This window comes from Aulonocara stuartgranti (genome assembly GCF_965226115.1).
Source record: "Aulonocara stuartgranti genome assembly, chromosome: 9".
NCBI lineage: Eukaryota > Metazoa > Chordata > Actinopteri > Cichliformes > Cichlidae > Aulonocara > Aulonocara stuartgranti.
In genome coordinates, this window is record NC_138960.1 from 15,129,014 (window position 1) to 15,144,620 (window position 15,607).

Consider the following 15,607-nt stretch of genomic DNA (forward strand, 5'->3'; position numbering starts at 1 on the left):
GTGGTCCCAGTGCAAGATAGGTTTGGTGATTTGCACATGCAGTATTTATTTAAGTCCTAATCTGAAACTACAGAGAAAGCAAATTATGATGGTGAGTTAGTGAGATGCTAAAAAAGAGGCTGCTTGTTTGTTAAACCAGCAATATTTTCTGAAGAAAGTCACATTCACAAATGGTTCATCTTCGCTATCAGACAGAAGGAAGACGGCTGGTAAACAAATCAGCCCAAAAGATCATCATCTTTATCGTCTTGGGGCCAGCTTTACAAACACTCCATATTCCTTCCAGTCCTCTTGCTGTTTTCCTCTTTGTACAAACAAGCATTCATTGTGAAGGTCCCAGATACCCAGCACACTGTGTACCAAGTCCAATTTGTCAGATCCTGTTTGTGGATCCACAGGGATGATGGAAGCAAACAAACTGGACACTGCGAGGCAAAATGAAAAGAGGAAGTATCGCTTCTTCTAATCATTGCCTTTGATAGATCGAGCTACACCTCCTGGGTCATGGCTCGCCTCCCACCGACTCTCAGAGATGAAAGGTGTCTGTCAGCACCATTAATAGCAAAACGTGCAAAGCAGGCGGGGGCGAATGCAGGATCAAAACAGTTTGAAGTGCAGAGTGAAATTCTTGTTTCTGTCATGAATTTTTTTTTAGAGTTTATAATATAAAGGAAAAAACAAAACACGCATGACTTCCTCTGTCATGTTTCTGTCACCTGGAGGATAGCCGCCATCCGTGACATCTTTCCTATACATTCTTGTGTGTGAGGACTTTGCTGCTGTCTCTCCTTTTTTATTCAAGAAGCGGGACGGATGCTTTGATGCTGCTTGGCAGTTTTGGCTCCTCTGTATGTATGTTTTAGAGTTTTTATCTAAATACAGTGACATTCAAGTGACCTAATGCAGAGTGTTTAAGCTTCGAGCTTGTGTTTGACATTACTCATTTGTCCTCATTCCAAAGTCATCGAAAGTGCTTTTTCTCAAAAGCAGCTCTGCACAAGGTGTCCTCTGGTAGTGGATGAGGCATCGGGCATGAGCTGAGTCTGTCACTCCAAACTCAGCATTTTTACTGTCATGAAGGAAGGTCATTTATATCAGTTTTGTTAAGTTTTCTCTCCGTGATAACCATTAACCATCCTACCTGATTAGTCTCGTCTGTGTTTTCTTCTCTATCTGCTAATGACTCACCTGTCCACTCAGTACAGCTTCCTTTTTTTCTCCTGCAAGACTGTCTTTTTCTTTAATCAAATGTTCAAGCATTTACTCAATAATACTCCTCAGGTTTCCATTTTCAAATGGTTTTGGATTTGTGGCTGTCTCGTTTTCTTTTTCTTTGTTCTGTCCTCCTCCCTTGTGATGCGCATAGCTAAACAGGCTTGATTTGGCAGTTTTACACAACCAGATGTTTGACACGTCGCCTTTGGGCTTATGTCTCAGTCGGAAAACAAACCATCAGTCTTGCCAGGCAAAACGTGTTATGCACTAGACTATGGAGCTATGCACGTTCTCATTTCCCAGTCATGTAAATTAGTGTCAAAAAGAACAGTAAATTAGATTTTGGTGGTTGATTTCTCACAGGCTCTTTGAAATGACAAAGACCACACAAGGATGCTCCAGAAAATACATGTCATTTTCCAAAAATCTAAAATATTAACTTTTCTACCTGCGTGACACTGGCAATTAAAACATCAACTAAATTATTAACAAAACCACACAGCAAAATCTCCAGTGTTAAATTAACACTAGAGAGTGTCTATATGGGTCCACACCTCTGAGTGTTAAATACAACACTGTTGAGTGTTAAATTAACACTTTTGACAGTGTTATATGTTTAAAAGTAACCTAGTCAGTTTTGAAGATTAACAATGGCTAACACTGAGCAGTGCTGATTTTCTAACACTGGAAAATAACTCAAAATGTTAGAAATATTCCAGTGTGAAGGCCGTCTTCATTGTGACTAACTCTGTATTGCATGCAGACATGGGCACTTAAGAAAGCTGATGTCACATTGACAAAGATAGAAAATATGAATTGGCCATAAGTGTCTGAGATTACTATAATTTAGTACCACTTTTATTCTTAGCGTAAAGGGTCATGAATTTTCTCCAGTGGTTTCACTTTTAGTCCTGGAACTTTTTGCAGGATGTCAAAGTGCAGATGTCAGTGTGCTCATGATGTTCTTACACAGATTAACTGGTCTTAATTCAGATATCAACAGAAAAAAAAATGTTGTGAAATATTTTTACAGTGATTAAAATATTAATATTGCTTTTGTTTTAAATTTAGACAACAATAAATGTCAGTAAGATTCCAGCATAGCAGCTGATAGAGTTCTGAAATCTTCTATTTAATATTCACTTCATGCTCTATGCAGAAATAATTTAGCGATAGGTCTATTAGATCAGCACAACCAGTCATGACCTATGTCCTAAACTGTCATAGAGAGATTTTTTTCTAAGCTGAGAATGGATCCTGTACACTGAGTTTTTGTGAGAGCAGCACTTTCTTCTGATCATTAAAAGTAATAAATGTAGGAGAAATTGGCCTTGAGCAGCAAACTGAAACTAATGTGAACTGAAGTTCGCTGATGTGAACTGCAGATTAATCCAATATGCACTTTGATATCGACTGCAATTTTCAGGCACACCAAGAGGCCTCAGATTCTTTTATTTCTGCAACAACAAAGCCCAGAAAGTCTCAAGTTTAGTTTTCTTTGTATCTGCCTTCAGAGAGCACTGTGGTGCGGTAGGTAGTCCCTTTGCCTCACAGCTCAAAGGTTCTGGATACAGACCTTCTGCTTGGTTGGTTCCCTTCTGTGTGGGTTTCCTCCTATGGTTCAAAGACATGCTTGTCAGGGGAAAAAAAGCCAAAAACTGCAGTTCATCTAATAAGTATCAAAAAGTGAGGATTTTGATTTGAAAGATAACATATTTCAGTTCCTAAACCCATGCTTGTTTGTCAAGTAGCTAAAATGCAGTCTAATCCTAAATAATTCAGCAGCAACCTGTTAGATGTTTATGTTGTGACGCCGGCTGTCTACGTGGAGGATTTGAGGTGGCTCTGCAATAATGGCTAATAAACACCAAAAATCTAATGGGAGAAAAAACACCCAGAGGAACAAAAAACAAGGCTGAGAGGAATCAAGCAGATTGTTGCTTGAAAGTAAAGCTAGTGCGAGTGTCTGCAGCCGAGTGTGAAGTTTCTCTAATAGCCACTTAAGGCTGCTTCCAGAAGTGAGCTAATCCCTATACACTCCCATGTGAAAATGTCTATCCTAACAGCATAAAAAAGCACATTTACACCCTATTTTGGCTTAAAGTTACTGGTCTGCTATGAAGGTAAACATTTTGCAAAATGTGAGAGCTTGCAGACACACGGAGCTGGAGCTATTAGCTAACTATTAGATCTAATCACCACTAATTCCAGTCACTGAACTAGACATCTCAACCATGTTTGTAAGGCTGAGGGATTTTACCTGACACATAACAATTTATTCGGCAAATATTTGTATGATGCACTTGTACGTTTAATGGTGTAGCTTGTTAAAGGGCATACTCATCTCTTGCCCAGTGACAGTTGAGATTGATTCCAGGCCCTCGTGACCCCATGTTGGATAAATGGTTAGGAAAATGGTCCATGGATGGCTTCATAGTCAAGTGCCCAATTCCCTTAATGGCTCCTTTAGCTACAAAGAAGTTGCACTGGTGATTATTTGTCTTACAATATTAATGAAAATGCATGTAAAAGCTGTGTTTCGTATAGCCTGCTGCTCTCACTGGCTGTGGCCCAGTGCTTCTCTCGAGGTTACGTCAACAAGAGGAGCTCCTGAGATTATTTGGCATTATTTTCTGGCATTGCTATCGGCGACTCTGTAACAGCTCCCACAGTGTCTGGCTGCTCTAACCTAATGTTCCTCAAATCAGGACACAATTCGGGGTTTCGACTTAGTTCTAAGATGCAAGACACTAAAGCTTAAGCTTTCACTTTGAGCTGGTCTTAAAAAAGCTGCTCGTGTTATCAGACTGATGTTTCAATCAATAATGGCTTTAGTCTAGCATCCAGCAAAAGACAAATTCTTATTTTAAAAATGTATCTTTTAATGTAATGAGTATTCAATGTGGTGTTGTATGGCTAGACTTTCTAAAATTCAAAAATACTTACAAATGTTCTCCAGTGGCCTGTAATATAGAATAGAATAGAATAGAATAGAATAGAATTCAACTTTATTGTCATTGCACATGCACAGGTACAGGGCAACGAAATGCAGTTTGCATCCATCCAGAAGTGCTTTAGTGATATAGATATATTACAATATATATTAGCAATAATATAGATATGTGAGTATATTACAGAAATGGGTCTATTATGGTATGTTATAATGTACACGGTATGAAGTATGTTGTGAATATTCTATAACTATAAGTATGTACAGGCTGTAGTGAGTACAAGCTATGTACAGGATATGAACAGGATATAAATATGAAAAACTATACAGAATATGAAATAAATAACTTTACAGAATCTGGGATATACAGCTATACAGAAATGGGAACTATGCAAGTTGTAAACAGTTGTAGGATTAAAGATTATTGAATGTACAGAATGATTATTTACACAGAGCTATACAGTAGTGCAGTTAAGATAAGTGAGGGTGTAGATAGTTTCTACAGAGGCTATATAAAGTGCTAGTGGTTGTGAGTGGTGGTTCAGTCCATGTTATTATTGTGTTTGAGGGTACAGTTGTCCATTGTGGGTGTGTGTATGTTCAGTCCATGAGTTTAACGTGGGTCAGATGTCAGGAGGCAGAGTTCAGGAGTCTGACAGCTGTGGGGAAGAAGCTGTTCCGGTACCTGGTGGTCTTAGTCCGGAGGCTCCTGTGGCGCCTCCCAGAGGGCAGGAGGGTGAAGAGTCCATGTGATGGGTGACTGGGGTCTTTGATGATTTTCCCAGCCCTTTTCAGACACCGCTTCCTGTAGATGTCTTTTATGGCAGGAAGTGGTGCTCCGGCGATGCGCTGGGCAGTTTTCACGACCCTCTGCAACGCCTTCCGGTCCGAGGCAGAGCAGTTCCCGTACCAGACTGTTATACAGTTGGTCAGGATGCTCTCGATGGTGCAGCGATAGAAGTTCACCAGGATGTCTGAGGACAGGTGGTTCTTCCTCAGAGTCCTCAAGAAGAAGAGGCGCTGGTGAGCCTTCTTGACCAGCTTGGAGCAGTTGGTCGTCCAGGTGAGATCCTCGGAGATGTGGACTCCCAGGAACTTGAAGCTGCTCACACGCTCCACAGCCGTCCCCTTAATGTGGATGGGTGGATGTGGGTCAGCATTCCTCCTGTAGTCCACGATGAGCTCCTTGGTCTTCTCGGTGTTAAGCAGCAGGTTGTTTCTGTCGCACCACTCAGCCAGAGGCAGGCTTTGCGTTATTGAGGTAACTCAGTATTACCAAGGTGTTTCACTTCCTACCAAAGCTTACTTCTCCAGACCAGGATGTCTTAAAAGATTGGGGGATATTGATTAGGAAAAACCCTTTTCTGGTTGATTGCTCTAACACTTGAATCCAAGTTCAGTGGAGAGGATTTGTAACTGGGAACTGTGGGATCACATTCCTCTGGGTTGAGGGTCTTGGGATCTTAGGTGGAGTATATCTTAGACCAGTGAACTAAACTGAAGCACTGATGCAGGCATTGTACCAGACTGTCATACTAAAATGAGAGATGATCTGAAAGGTGAAATCCATCTACATTCCAACCCTCATCCGTGGTTATGAGATCTGGGAAAATGACAGGAAGACTAAGCGGCACTTGTCTCCCTTCAGAGGTTTTGCAGGGATACTCAGCTCCGAGGAATCCCTGGAGTAGACCCAGAATGCACTGGAGAAATTATATGTATGCATATATCATCTGACCTGTGAACACCTCAGGACCTCCCACAAGGAACTAGAAAGGATTGCTGGGAGAAGAACGCCTGGAATACTGTGCTTTAGCCTGCTGCCAATGTGGGTGGATAGATTTCTTGTTTGGCTTCAAATAGTCTCAACTTTATTGATATAGTAGCGTTTGCTTAAAGGTCACACATATTTAAACAGCACTTAATACTATTCTTCTCAAAGACATTCAGACTGCAGCAGCTGTGTTGCTTTTACTTATATTATGTTGTATTAAATGTTTGCTAGATGTTTCCCGTTGGTCAGCTGCTCCTGTGGCTACTTTTTCATGTAAACATACGGGTAGCTAAACTGATGAACGTTGGGGAAACGACCTTTATGCTCAGCCTGATTTCGGCTGATAGGATAAATGAAGCTGGATAAATATATCCTGAATATGTTGAAGTACATTCACCCTATTTGGTGCAAGCCCCAGGCCAGCAGCAGGGTTTAGTTCACATTTACCTCACTGTTTGTTTCATGGTCCCTGTGCCCCGCTGGTCAATCCTCTATTGGGCAATATGTTTGTGGTTTGTTTGCTCTCTCGCCCTCTCTCTCTCACTCTCTCTCTCTCTCTCGCCATGGCGATGCTCACTGCGGGCTCCCGCTGCTGGCCCACACACCTGCTCATCACCACACCGGCTGCTGATCCCAGCTGATTACTGCACTACTTAGATGGCAAGTCTGCACTAGTCTTCGCTGGATCGTTGAGCTATCAGTATCGTTTTTGGAACCCGATGCGGAGAGGAGTGATTGAAGGGGGAACGTTTTGTACAGAAAGTGTGGAACACCCTTCTCCCAACCCTGTTTCCCACGGACCCTGGCGACCCGGACCCGTTTCCCCTGCACGTTGTATATAGCCACTTGGTGTATGTGTTCACTGTAAATAAACGCACTGTCCTTCGCCTAAAGGAAAACCCTGGCCTACGCCTGAGTCTCTTTCGGAACCCCTAACAGAACGATCCAGCCATTATGGACTCAGCAGGACAGGACCCCGTGGGCCGGGCTCTGGCCGCCCAGGAAGCCGCGCTGGCCCGCCATGAACAAATGCTCGGGCAGCTACGGCAGGATGTCGCCGCATTGACCCTGGCGGTGGCGCAGTTAATACCACTGGAGGGAAATGCGCAACCAGGGAATCCCCAGCCGCCCAGCCCGGCTCCCCAGGCGGCACCGCCCGCCGTAGCGTCAGGTAGCTCACCGCGGGTCGGTACGCCGTCTGACGGACCTTTACCCACACCGGAACCATTCTCGGGTGAGTCTGACAAATGTGCCGGATTTTTGGCTCAGGTGTCTCTGACGTTTCGCGAGCTGCAGCGTTTTCATAGCAACGATGGGGCGAAGATCACTTATTTAGTTCAACTTCTGAGGGGCCGTGCACTAAAGTGGGCCCAGGTTGTGTTAAACTCTGATCCTGTCATCACCTACGCTGACTTTCTCTCCAAATTTAAGAATGTGTTTAACCCAGGCACCGGGGCAGAGGCCGCTGCTCTCCGTCTCCTCAACTTCAAACAAGGTAGGAGAAGCATGTCTGAATACGCTATCGACTTCTGGATTCTGGCAGAAGAGGCAGGGTGGAATCAGGAGGCGCTACAGAGCACGTTGCTGAACAATATCAGAGAAGAATTAAGGGACGAGCTAATCATGCGTGATCTCCCTGCCTCCTTTAATGAGCTAATGTCCCTGTGCATTAAGGTGGATGAGCGGTTACGGGCTCGCCGGTCGCAGCGGAACTACAACCTCCATGAGGCTGCGGGAGTCTCTGGCACCGGCGCCATGGCGGATGCCGGCCCCTCCCGGACTCACGAGAGCGGGGACGGAGAGGAACCCATGCAGCTGGGCGGCTCCCATCTCACCGCGGCGGAGCGTCAGCGCCGGATTACCGCCGGTGAGTGCCTCTATTGTGGTCACAGGGGACATGTTGTGGCTACCTGCCCTTCGCGGGCAAAAGGGCGCGCCCGCCAGTGATGGTAGGAGTACTGGTGGGCGAGCTGAGCCAGGAAGAAGCTCCTCCCCGTTTAACACTATCGGCCACGCTTTCTATTCACTCTAAGAGCCGCTCCCTATCGGTGTTAATCGACTCTGGGGCGGAACAAAACTTTATTGACTGTCAGTTAGCCCGGCAACTTGGGTTACTATTGGAGCCCCTGCCTCATGCATTACATGTTACGGCATTGTCAGGTCAACGCCTTCCAGACATCACTCTGGTGACGGAGCCTGTCGAGCTCACCCTCTCTGGCAATCATTCTGAAGAAATCTGTTTTTTGGTGTTTAAAGCAACTCGCACTCCACTAGTTCTCGGCCATCCTTGGCTACAACAGCACAACCCTCACATAGATTGGCTAAAGGGGCGTGTCACTGGGTGGGGGGAGGACTGCCACATGACCTGCCTTAAAGCAGCCTCGCCTCCAAGCACTGAAACGCCCTCTCCTGGGGTATTGAAATCAGCTGATTTAACTAATGTGCCCTCTGTTTATCACGACCTAGCTGAGGTGTTTCAAAAGGCCCACGCCCAGTCACTTCCTCCGCATAGACCCTATGACTGTGCTATCGAACTGCTCCCGGGAGCTCCTTTACCCACCAGTCGGCTATATAGCATCTCACTTCCAGAACGAGACGCTATGGACAAGTACATCACGGAATCCCTGGCTGCCGGCCTCATTCGGGCCTCCACCTCTCCAGTCGCGGCAGGCTTCTTCTTTGTCGAAAAGAAGGATAAAACCCTCCGGCCATGCATTGACTATCGCGGATTAAACAACATCACAGTAAAAAATAAATACCCTCTGCCGCTCCTCAGTTCGGCCTTCGAGCTCCTCCAGGGGGCTACTGTTTTCACCAAACTGGATTTGCGAAACGCATACCATCTGGTTCGCATCCGTGAGGGCGATGAGTGGAAGACCGCCTTCAACACCCACCTCGGCCACTTCGAGTACCTTGTCATGCCCTTTGGTCTCACTAACGCCCCTGCGGTGTTCCAAGCCCTGGTGAACGACGTGCTCAGAGACTTCATTAACCGTTTTGTTTTTGTCTATCTAGATGACATCCTGATCTTTTCCAGAAACCAATCCGAGCACGAGACCCATGTCAGACAGGTCCTGCAACGACTCCTCGAAAACCGATTGTTCGTCAAAGGAGAAAAGTGTGAGTTCCACGTCTCCACCGTTGCATTCCTGGGGTACATAATCGACCAAGGAAACCTCCGCCCGGACCCTGTGAAGGTAAAAGCCGTTGTTGAGTGGCCGGAACCTCCTAATAGGCACCAACTGCAACGTTTCCTTGGGTTTGCCAACTTTTACCGGCGGTTCATTCGGGACTTCAGCCGAGTTGCCCTGCCGCTGACCCAGCTAACCTCTCCCAAGCTTCCTTTTCAGTTGAACAAAGCAGCTCAGGCAGCTTTCCAAGAACTGAAGAAACGATTCGCCTCAGCCCCCATCCTGATCCAACCCGACCTCACGCAGCCATTTGTGGTCGAGGTCGACGTGTCCGACTCAGGGGTTGGAGCGGTTCTGTCGCAACGGAAGGACGGTAAGCTCCACCCTTGTGCCTTCTTCTCCCGCCGTCTGTCCCCTGCAGAGAGAAACTATAATGTCGGGGATCGGGAACTGCTGGCGATAAAACTAGCCCTGGAGGAGTGGCGGCACTGGTTGGAGGGCACGGCTCAGCCTTTCCTCGTCTGGACAGACCACAAGAACCTGGCATACCTACAATCAGCTAAGAGGCTCAACGCTCGACAGGCCAGGTGGGCCCTGTTTTTCACCCGTTTCCACTTCTCCATCTCTTACAGACCCGGTTCCCGGAATGTCAAACCCGACGCCCTGTCTCGTCAGTTCTCAGTCTCGGAGGACACCACTGAGCCCGCTCCCGTTCTCCCCGCCACCTGTGTCGTGGGCGCCATCTCCTGGGGGATCGAAGCAGCCATTCGGGAGGCTCAGGTGTCGGAACCGGATCCGGGAGGTGGGCCAGCCCAACGGCTCTACGTCCCTCAATCAGTACGTTCTCAAGTACTTCAATGGGCCCACACTGCCCGCTTTACGTGCCACCCAGGGGTCCACCGCACTATCAACTTCCTCCAGCGCTACTTCTGGTGGCCCTCTCTGACTAAAGACGCTCGGGAGTACGTCTCCGCCTGCGCGACCTGTGCCCGCAATAAACCGTCTCATCAGCCGCCCGCTGGACAGCTCAATCCCCTGCCGACTCCGTCCAGGCCGTGGTCCCATATAGCTTTGGACTTTGTAACCGGACTGCCGCAATCAGCAGGCAACACTGTCATACTTACCATCGTAGACCGTTTTTCTAAAGCTGCCCACTTCATAGCTCTACCCAAGCTTCCCACGGCCATGGAGACCGCACGACTGCTTACCCGTCATGTGTTTCGTTTGCATGGGATCCCGGAAGACATTGTGTCTGACAGAGGCCCCCAGTTCACGTCTGGCGTCTGGAAGGAATTCTGCTCCTCATTAGGAGCAAAGGTCAGTCTGACCTCCGGTTACCATCCCCAAAGCAACGGTCAGTGTGAGCGAGCTAACCAAGAGCTCGAGGCAATGTTGCGGTGCACAGCGTCCTCCAACCAGTCCATCTGGAGTGATGAACTACCCTGGATTGAGTACGCCCATAACAGTCTGACTTCCTCCGCCACTGGTCTGTCTCCCTTCGAGGTCTCACTGGGTTTCCAGCCACCTCTCTTCCCCTCTGTCGAGGGTGAGTATTCTGTACCATCTGTCCAGGCCCATCTACGTAGGTGCCGACGAGCTTGGCGGGCCGCACGGACGGCGTTGCTGCGCACAAAGGACCGAACCAAACAGACCGCAGATCGCCGCCGCACACCAGCTCCAGCATACAGCGTGGGACAAAAGGTATGGCTGTCCACACGCTTTGTTCCTCTCAGGACTGAGTCCAAGAAGCTTAACCCAAACTTCATTGGTCCTTTTGAGGTTTCGGCGCTGATCAACCCCGTCTCTGTGAAACTCCGGCTGCCGCGCAACATGAGGATTCACAATGTGTTCCACGTCTCCCAAATCAAACCTGTCCGGAATAGCCCTCTGTGCCCTCCTTCCGGGCCCCCTCCGCCCGCCCGGCTTGTGGACGGCTTGCCCGCCTATTCCATCACGCGGATTATGGACTCTCGCCGCCGCGGGCGTGGCTTCCAGTACCTTGTGGACTGGGAGGGCTATGGCATTGAGGAGCGGTCCTGGGTTCCGCGGGCCGCTGTCCTGGACAAGCGTATGCTGCGGGCCTTCCATCTGTCTCATCCTGGTAAGCCTGGTGGGTCGCCGGGGGGCTCCCGTTGAGGGGGGGGTACTGTCATGGTCCCTGTGCCCCGCTGGTCAATCCTCTATTGGGCAATATGTTTGTGGTTTGTTTGCTCTCTCGCCCTCTCTCTCTCACTCTCTCTCTCTCTCTCGCCACGGCGATGCTCACTGCGGGCTCCCGCTGCTGGCCCACACACCTGCTCATCACCACACCGGCTGCTGATCCCAGCTGATTACTGCACTACTTAGATGGCAAGTCTGCACTAGTCTTCGCTGGATCATTGAGCTATCAGTATCGTTTTTGGAACCCGATGCGGAGAGGAGTGATTGAAGGGGGAACGTTCTGTACAGAAAGTGTGGAACACCCTTCTCCCAACCCTGTTTCCCACGGACCCTGGCGACCCGGACCCGTTTCCCCTGCACGTTGTATATAGCCACTTGGTGTATGTGTTCACTGTAAATAAACGCACTGTCCTTCGCCTAAAGGAAAACCCTGGCCTGCGCCTGAGTCTCTTTCGGAACCCCTAACAGTTTGCCATCATAGGGTGAGAAACATTTGGTTCCCCAAACCATACTTATTTAGCACATGATTTAGTCCTGCATGGTTCACCAGCAACATGCTGAATGTTAAAGTTAATGTAGCTGTCTATGTGAAGGGTGGGAGCAGGCCCTGTGGTAATGGCCAATAAACTCCACAAACTTAATGTGAGAAAAACAGCTAGAAAAATAAAAGCTACGAGGAATCAGCAGGTTGTTGCTTGGAAGTAAAACTATGTGCAAGCATCCTCAGCTGAGTGTGAAGTTCCTCTAAACCTCTGAGACGGCGATGATGTGCCGCTCAGGAGCAAAACACCCTGACGGCAAAAGCTCATGTTCTGCTGCAGCTTAAAGAGATAAAGTGGAAATAACCCATCGCTGGGCCGAGGAAGGGAGACAAAGATGTAGAAAGAGGGGGAGAAAAAAAGGTAATGGAAAACATGTAGGACTTTTGAGTGAAAGAAAGATTAAGAGTTGAACTTGTGGGTGAATAAAGGAGGTGGAGATGCAGAGATAAGGGGATCAGAGGGAGGCAGCCCGGCAGCGATTGGGTCTGTATATGTTTCGCTCTCTGACTCTACATGCTTTTCTCTCCAGGGGCCTGGAGTTTGCCTTTCTTTCCGCCCCTTAATTTCCAGCAGAGCGTAGTGTGTGTGTGTGTGTGTGTGTGTGTGTGTGTGTGTGTGTGGTGGGTTTTTTTTAAACTTTGCAATAGGGGATGATTCAGTGGGTCTGCTGCAGTTTACCCTCGGCAGGATTAGAGCTGGAAGCCATCTTATTATCTTCCACCGTTTGAGCTCTGTCGTCTGTTAGAAAGAGCAGTGGAGCTTAAGACAAATTACCCCCTCAGTGTCTTTCGGATGGCATGACTTCGGCCTGGAAATGGCCTTGGGAGAGGCTGGCAGTGGGGCAAATGGGAAGGAGGAGGCGGCCTGTGAATGGGAGAGGCTGGAGGGATTGTTAGTTTAATTTATGCTGCAGAACAAGGCAAAGTGTAGAGGAGGGCACTGAGGAGGAAAAAGACGTGAGTTTTATGTGCTGACAGATGTTTTTGACTGCATATTTATAGTGAGAAGTGATGGAGCGTCCTTCTTGTCTTTGAAAATACATGCCAGAATTTACAAAGCCCCTTACCTCTGAAAGATGTTATTGTTTTCTTAAATTCTTGACGCCAGAAGTGATTGGATTTTGATAAGCTGTGTGGTAATAGAGTAGCTAGCTTTACTAGACAGTAAATTTGTTACTTTATTTCTATATGTTTGCCACTTTTTCTCAAATAAAAAAAAAAACAAAAGAGAAAATTTTGAATTTTGTTCCTGTCAATTTACCCCTCCTCGGGGAGTCCCTTAATAATCTGTTATTATTTTTGCCACAAATGTCTGTTTCTGTCATTAAATCTGAATCTTGAGTAGCTTTGGCGTATTAGAGTTATAACCTCGATTTGGTGTTGTTTACATTTTTTCATCCACTTTCAATGCTTGCTAATTATTTCTGTATGCGGCAGCTATTTAGCCACTACCTCAAAGTCTGCACTGGATTGTCGCGATAGTTTAAAACACTTATTTTGAAGCAGAGATATGATGCAAGATAGGGAAAGAACAAAAAATTTGGAAACCCTTTGTTGAGTGCTGAATGCTGAAACAAAGAGTGACAAATTAGAGAAAACCCCCGCTGTGTAATTGAAGCATTCTGCTCAGTGTGAAGAGGATATGAATTCATTCAAGTTTAAATTTAAATCCAAGAAATATTGCAGGCTCATCTGCTGTGCAATTTCACTGTTGAGTGCCACCCAGCAGGTAAGCCAGAGCCACTGATTTCAGTTATTTCTGTTATTTGTTTTGACAACACAAATGGAAATTTTAAAGTAGTGGAAAATACCTTGAGGTGTAGATTATCACTTTCTCCTTTCTCTCAACGTCCACTTCTTGATTTCCCTTCATCTTCCTCCCTCCTCTTTAGTTTTGCTTCTCCTTTCTCTTCATTTTGATTGACATTAGCAATTCAGTGGAGCCTCTTGTTTATAATTGATTGATTTCCCATTGGCAAATATTCCATTGGTTCATGTAAACGTTACAGTGAGAGCAATCAGATGGAACGATTTTTGAGGCTGGAGGCTCAGGTACAGCAGGCGGTGTGTGGGATGAGCTTTTAATCAGTGCCGAGCATTATCGCTGCAAAACAAAATAAGTCAAGCAAATTAAGCGCTTTGAGAGAAACTGTAATGAAAAGCGAATCATCTGCAGCAACACTTTAGAGGACAATTTAGCATATGATTGCAACTTTAAATAGCTGCTTTATCTTCTCAGGGACTTACACTTCTGTCACACTTCGGGGGACTGCATAATGCTCCTCGCCGCCCAAAGAAGCAGTTTATTATTCCAAATTACGCTGACAAAGATGCTCAGAGAGGAACTTTTTGTTGTCTTCCTCATTCCACTGTTATCGTCGCTTCACGGGGCATGTTTACAAAAAGATTGCTCCCTGCAAGTCTTGTTCTGACCACTGGCACAAGCGTATTTATGATGTGGACTGGATTCATCTGTTTTTTCTCTTCTGCTTATCCTTATCGTGGTCGTGTGGTCGTTTCTCAGCTACCATAGGCTAAGAGACGGGGTACACCCTGGGCAGAAAGAACCAGACAGAACCCTGGAACCATGAGGAGAACGAGCAAACTAACATGCTAACCACTGTGCCACCGTGCTGCCCGGGCTGGGCTCAATTCAGTTTTATTTAAACTGTGTCATCTCAAGGTAAATTGGAATTGAAAGTATGCAAAAATGTTGTAGAGGAGAAACCCACAGACCCAACATATGTGATAGAGGAAGGAGGCAGCCATCTGCAGGTGACCTAACTATCTCAGATATTGAACCTACACCTGCAAAAATGACTACAGAAAAACACAAGGAAAGAGGCTGGTCAGAAACCTGTATGCCACTGCACTCCAGCATGATGTCACAGTTTAGAAAGTTTTCATTGGAAGTCGCTTCTCAGATTCTTTAGTACATTAACTGTCAACCAACCAAACTATTTTATTGACAGAAATTACACATCAGGGTCATTTACTATGCTCTAATATGCTTTCAAATGTCTCTATTTGTATTTAGACTATACTACCTCTACTATCTAAATTATTGTAATTTAATTAATTATAGCTTTTAATCATTTTTAGCATTCCGCTAGATCTTTATACCAAACTTGACTGAAAGTGGACCTTCCTCCAAAAGTTACCAACTGTTTGTCCAATCAAACAGTCACAGAGATCAGCATCAGAGGGTAATTGGGCCTCAAACATTGTGCCCTTAAAATCCCTTAAAGTAGCCTGTCCTGCATGCCTGCTTTAGTTTTATTTAAGGGTATCTCTGAAATTGATTCTAGTGTTCTTGGCCGTGAAAATATAGTGATTACAAATTAGAACAACACAAAAATTGTTGTAGGGAAAAAAGACTGATTTAGTAAAAGATTATTGCAATTAATTTCACAATAGTACACAGAAATATAGCTTAAATCCTAAATGACCCCACCCAGCCACTTGGTTAATGGTTTCAATCCAGAAACCAGAAAATTGCTGGACAATGGAGTGATGGATTTACAAGAAAAAAACTTTATGTCAAATTATGAGAGGGAAAAAAAAGTGACTTTAAAGGAAGAGAAAAATATGTGAGGAAAAAAACTGCAACTTTATGAGAAAAAAACCCTTCAAATTATGATAGAGAAATGTGGCAACTTTATAGTGATGGAAGCAAATGACAACAAGAAGAAAGCAGCAAAGGCATTTGATGCAAAAACTGACAAATATACAAGGAAAACATTGAAAATGTATGAGGATGCAGAACCCCCTCCCTCAAAATTTGAACCTGACTAGAAAATGAGAAGAGTGGCAATTTCCCAAGGGAGACACAGGCA

General features: G+C 46.0%; 1 protein-coding gene across 1 annotated transcript; it reads left to right on the forward strand.

The window, feature by feature from the left end:
- Positions 1 to 7,042: 7,042 nt before the first annotated feature.
- On the forward strand, positions 7,043 to 9,233 carry LOC309714782 (uncharacterized protein). Its single transcript, XM_082547479.1, has 3 exons — positions 7,043 to 7,434; positions 7,614 to 7,806; positions 8,977 to 9,233. Exons 1-3 carry the CDS (start codon positions 7,372 to 7,374, stop codon positions 9,099 to 9,101), a joined length of 381 nt encoding a protein of 126 aa, XP_082403605.1. The 5' UTR covers positions 7,043 to 7,371; the 3' UTR covers positions 9,102 to 9,233.
- Positions 9,234 to 15,607: the final 6,374 nt, after the last annotated feature.

Bases quoted from the DNA above. Each gene is read 5' to 3' on its own strand.
- LOC309714782 (XM_082547479.1), top strand. From the start codon at position 7,372: ATGTGTTTAACCCAGGCACCGGGGCAGAGGCCGCTGCTCTCCGTCTCC. The intron at 7,435-7,613 runs GTAGGAGAAGCA...CTGTGCATTAAG, and splicing joins TCTCCTCAACTTCAAACAAG to GTGGATGAGCGGTTACGGGC. The intron at 7,807-8,976 runs GTGAGTGCCTCT...GATCTTTTCCAG, and splicing joins TCAGCGCCGGATTACCGCCG to AAACCAATCCGAGCACGAGA.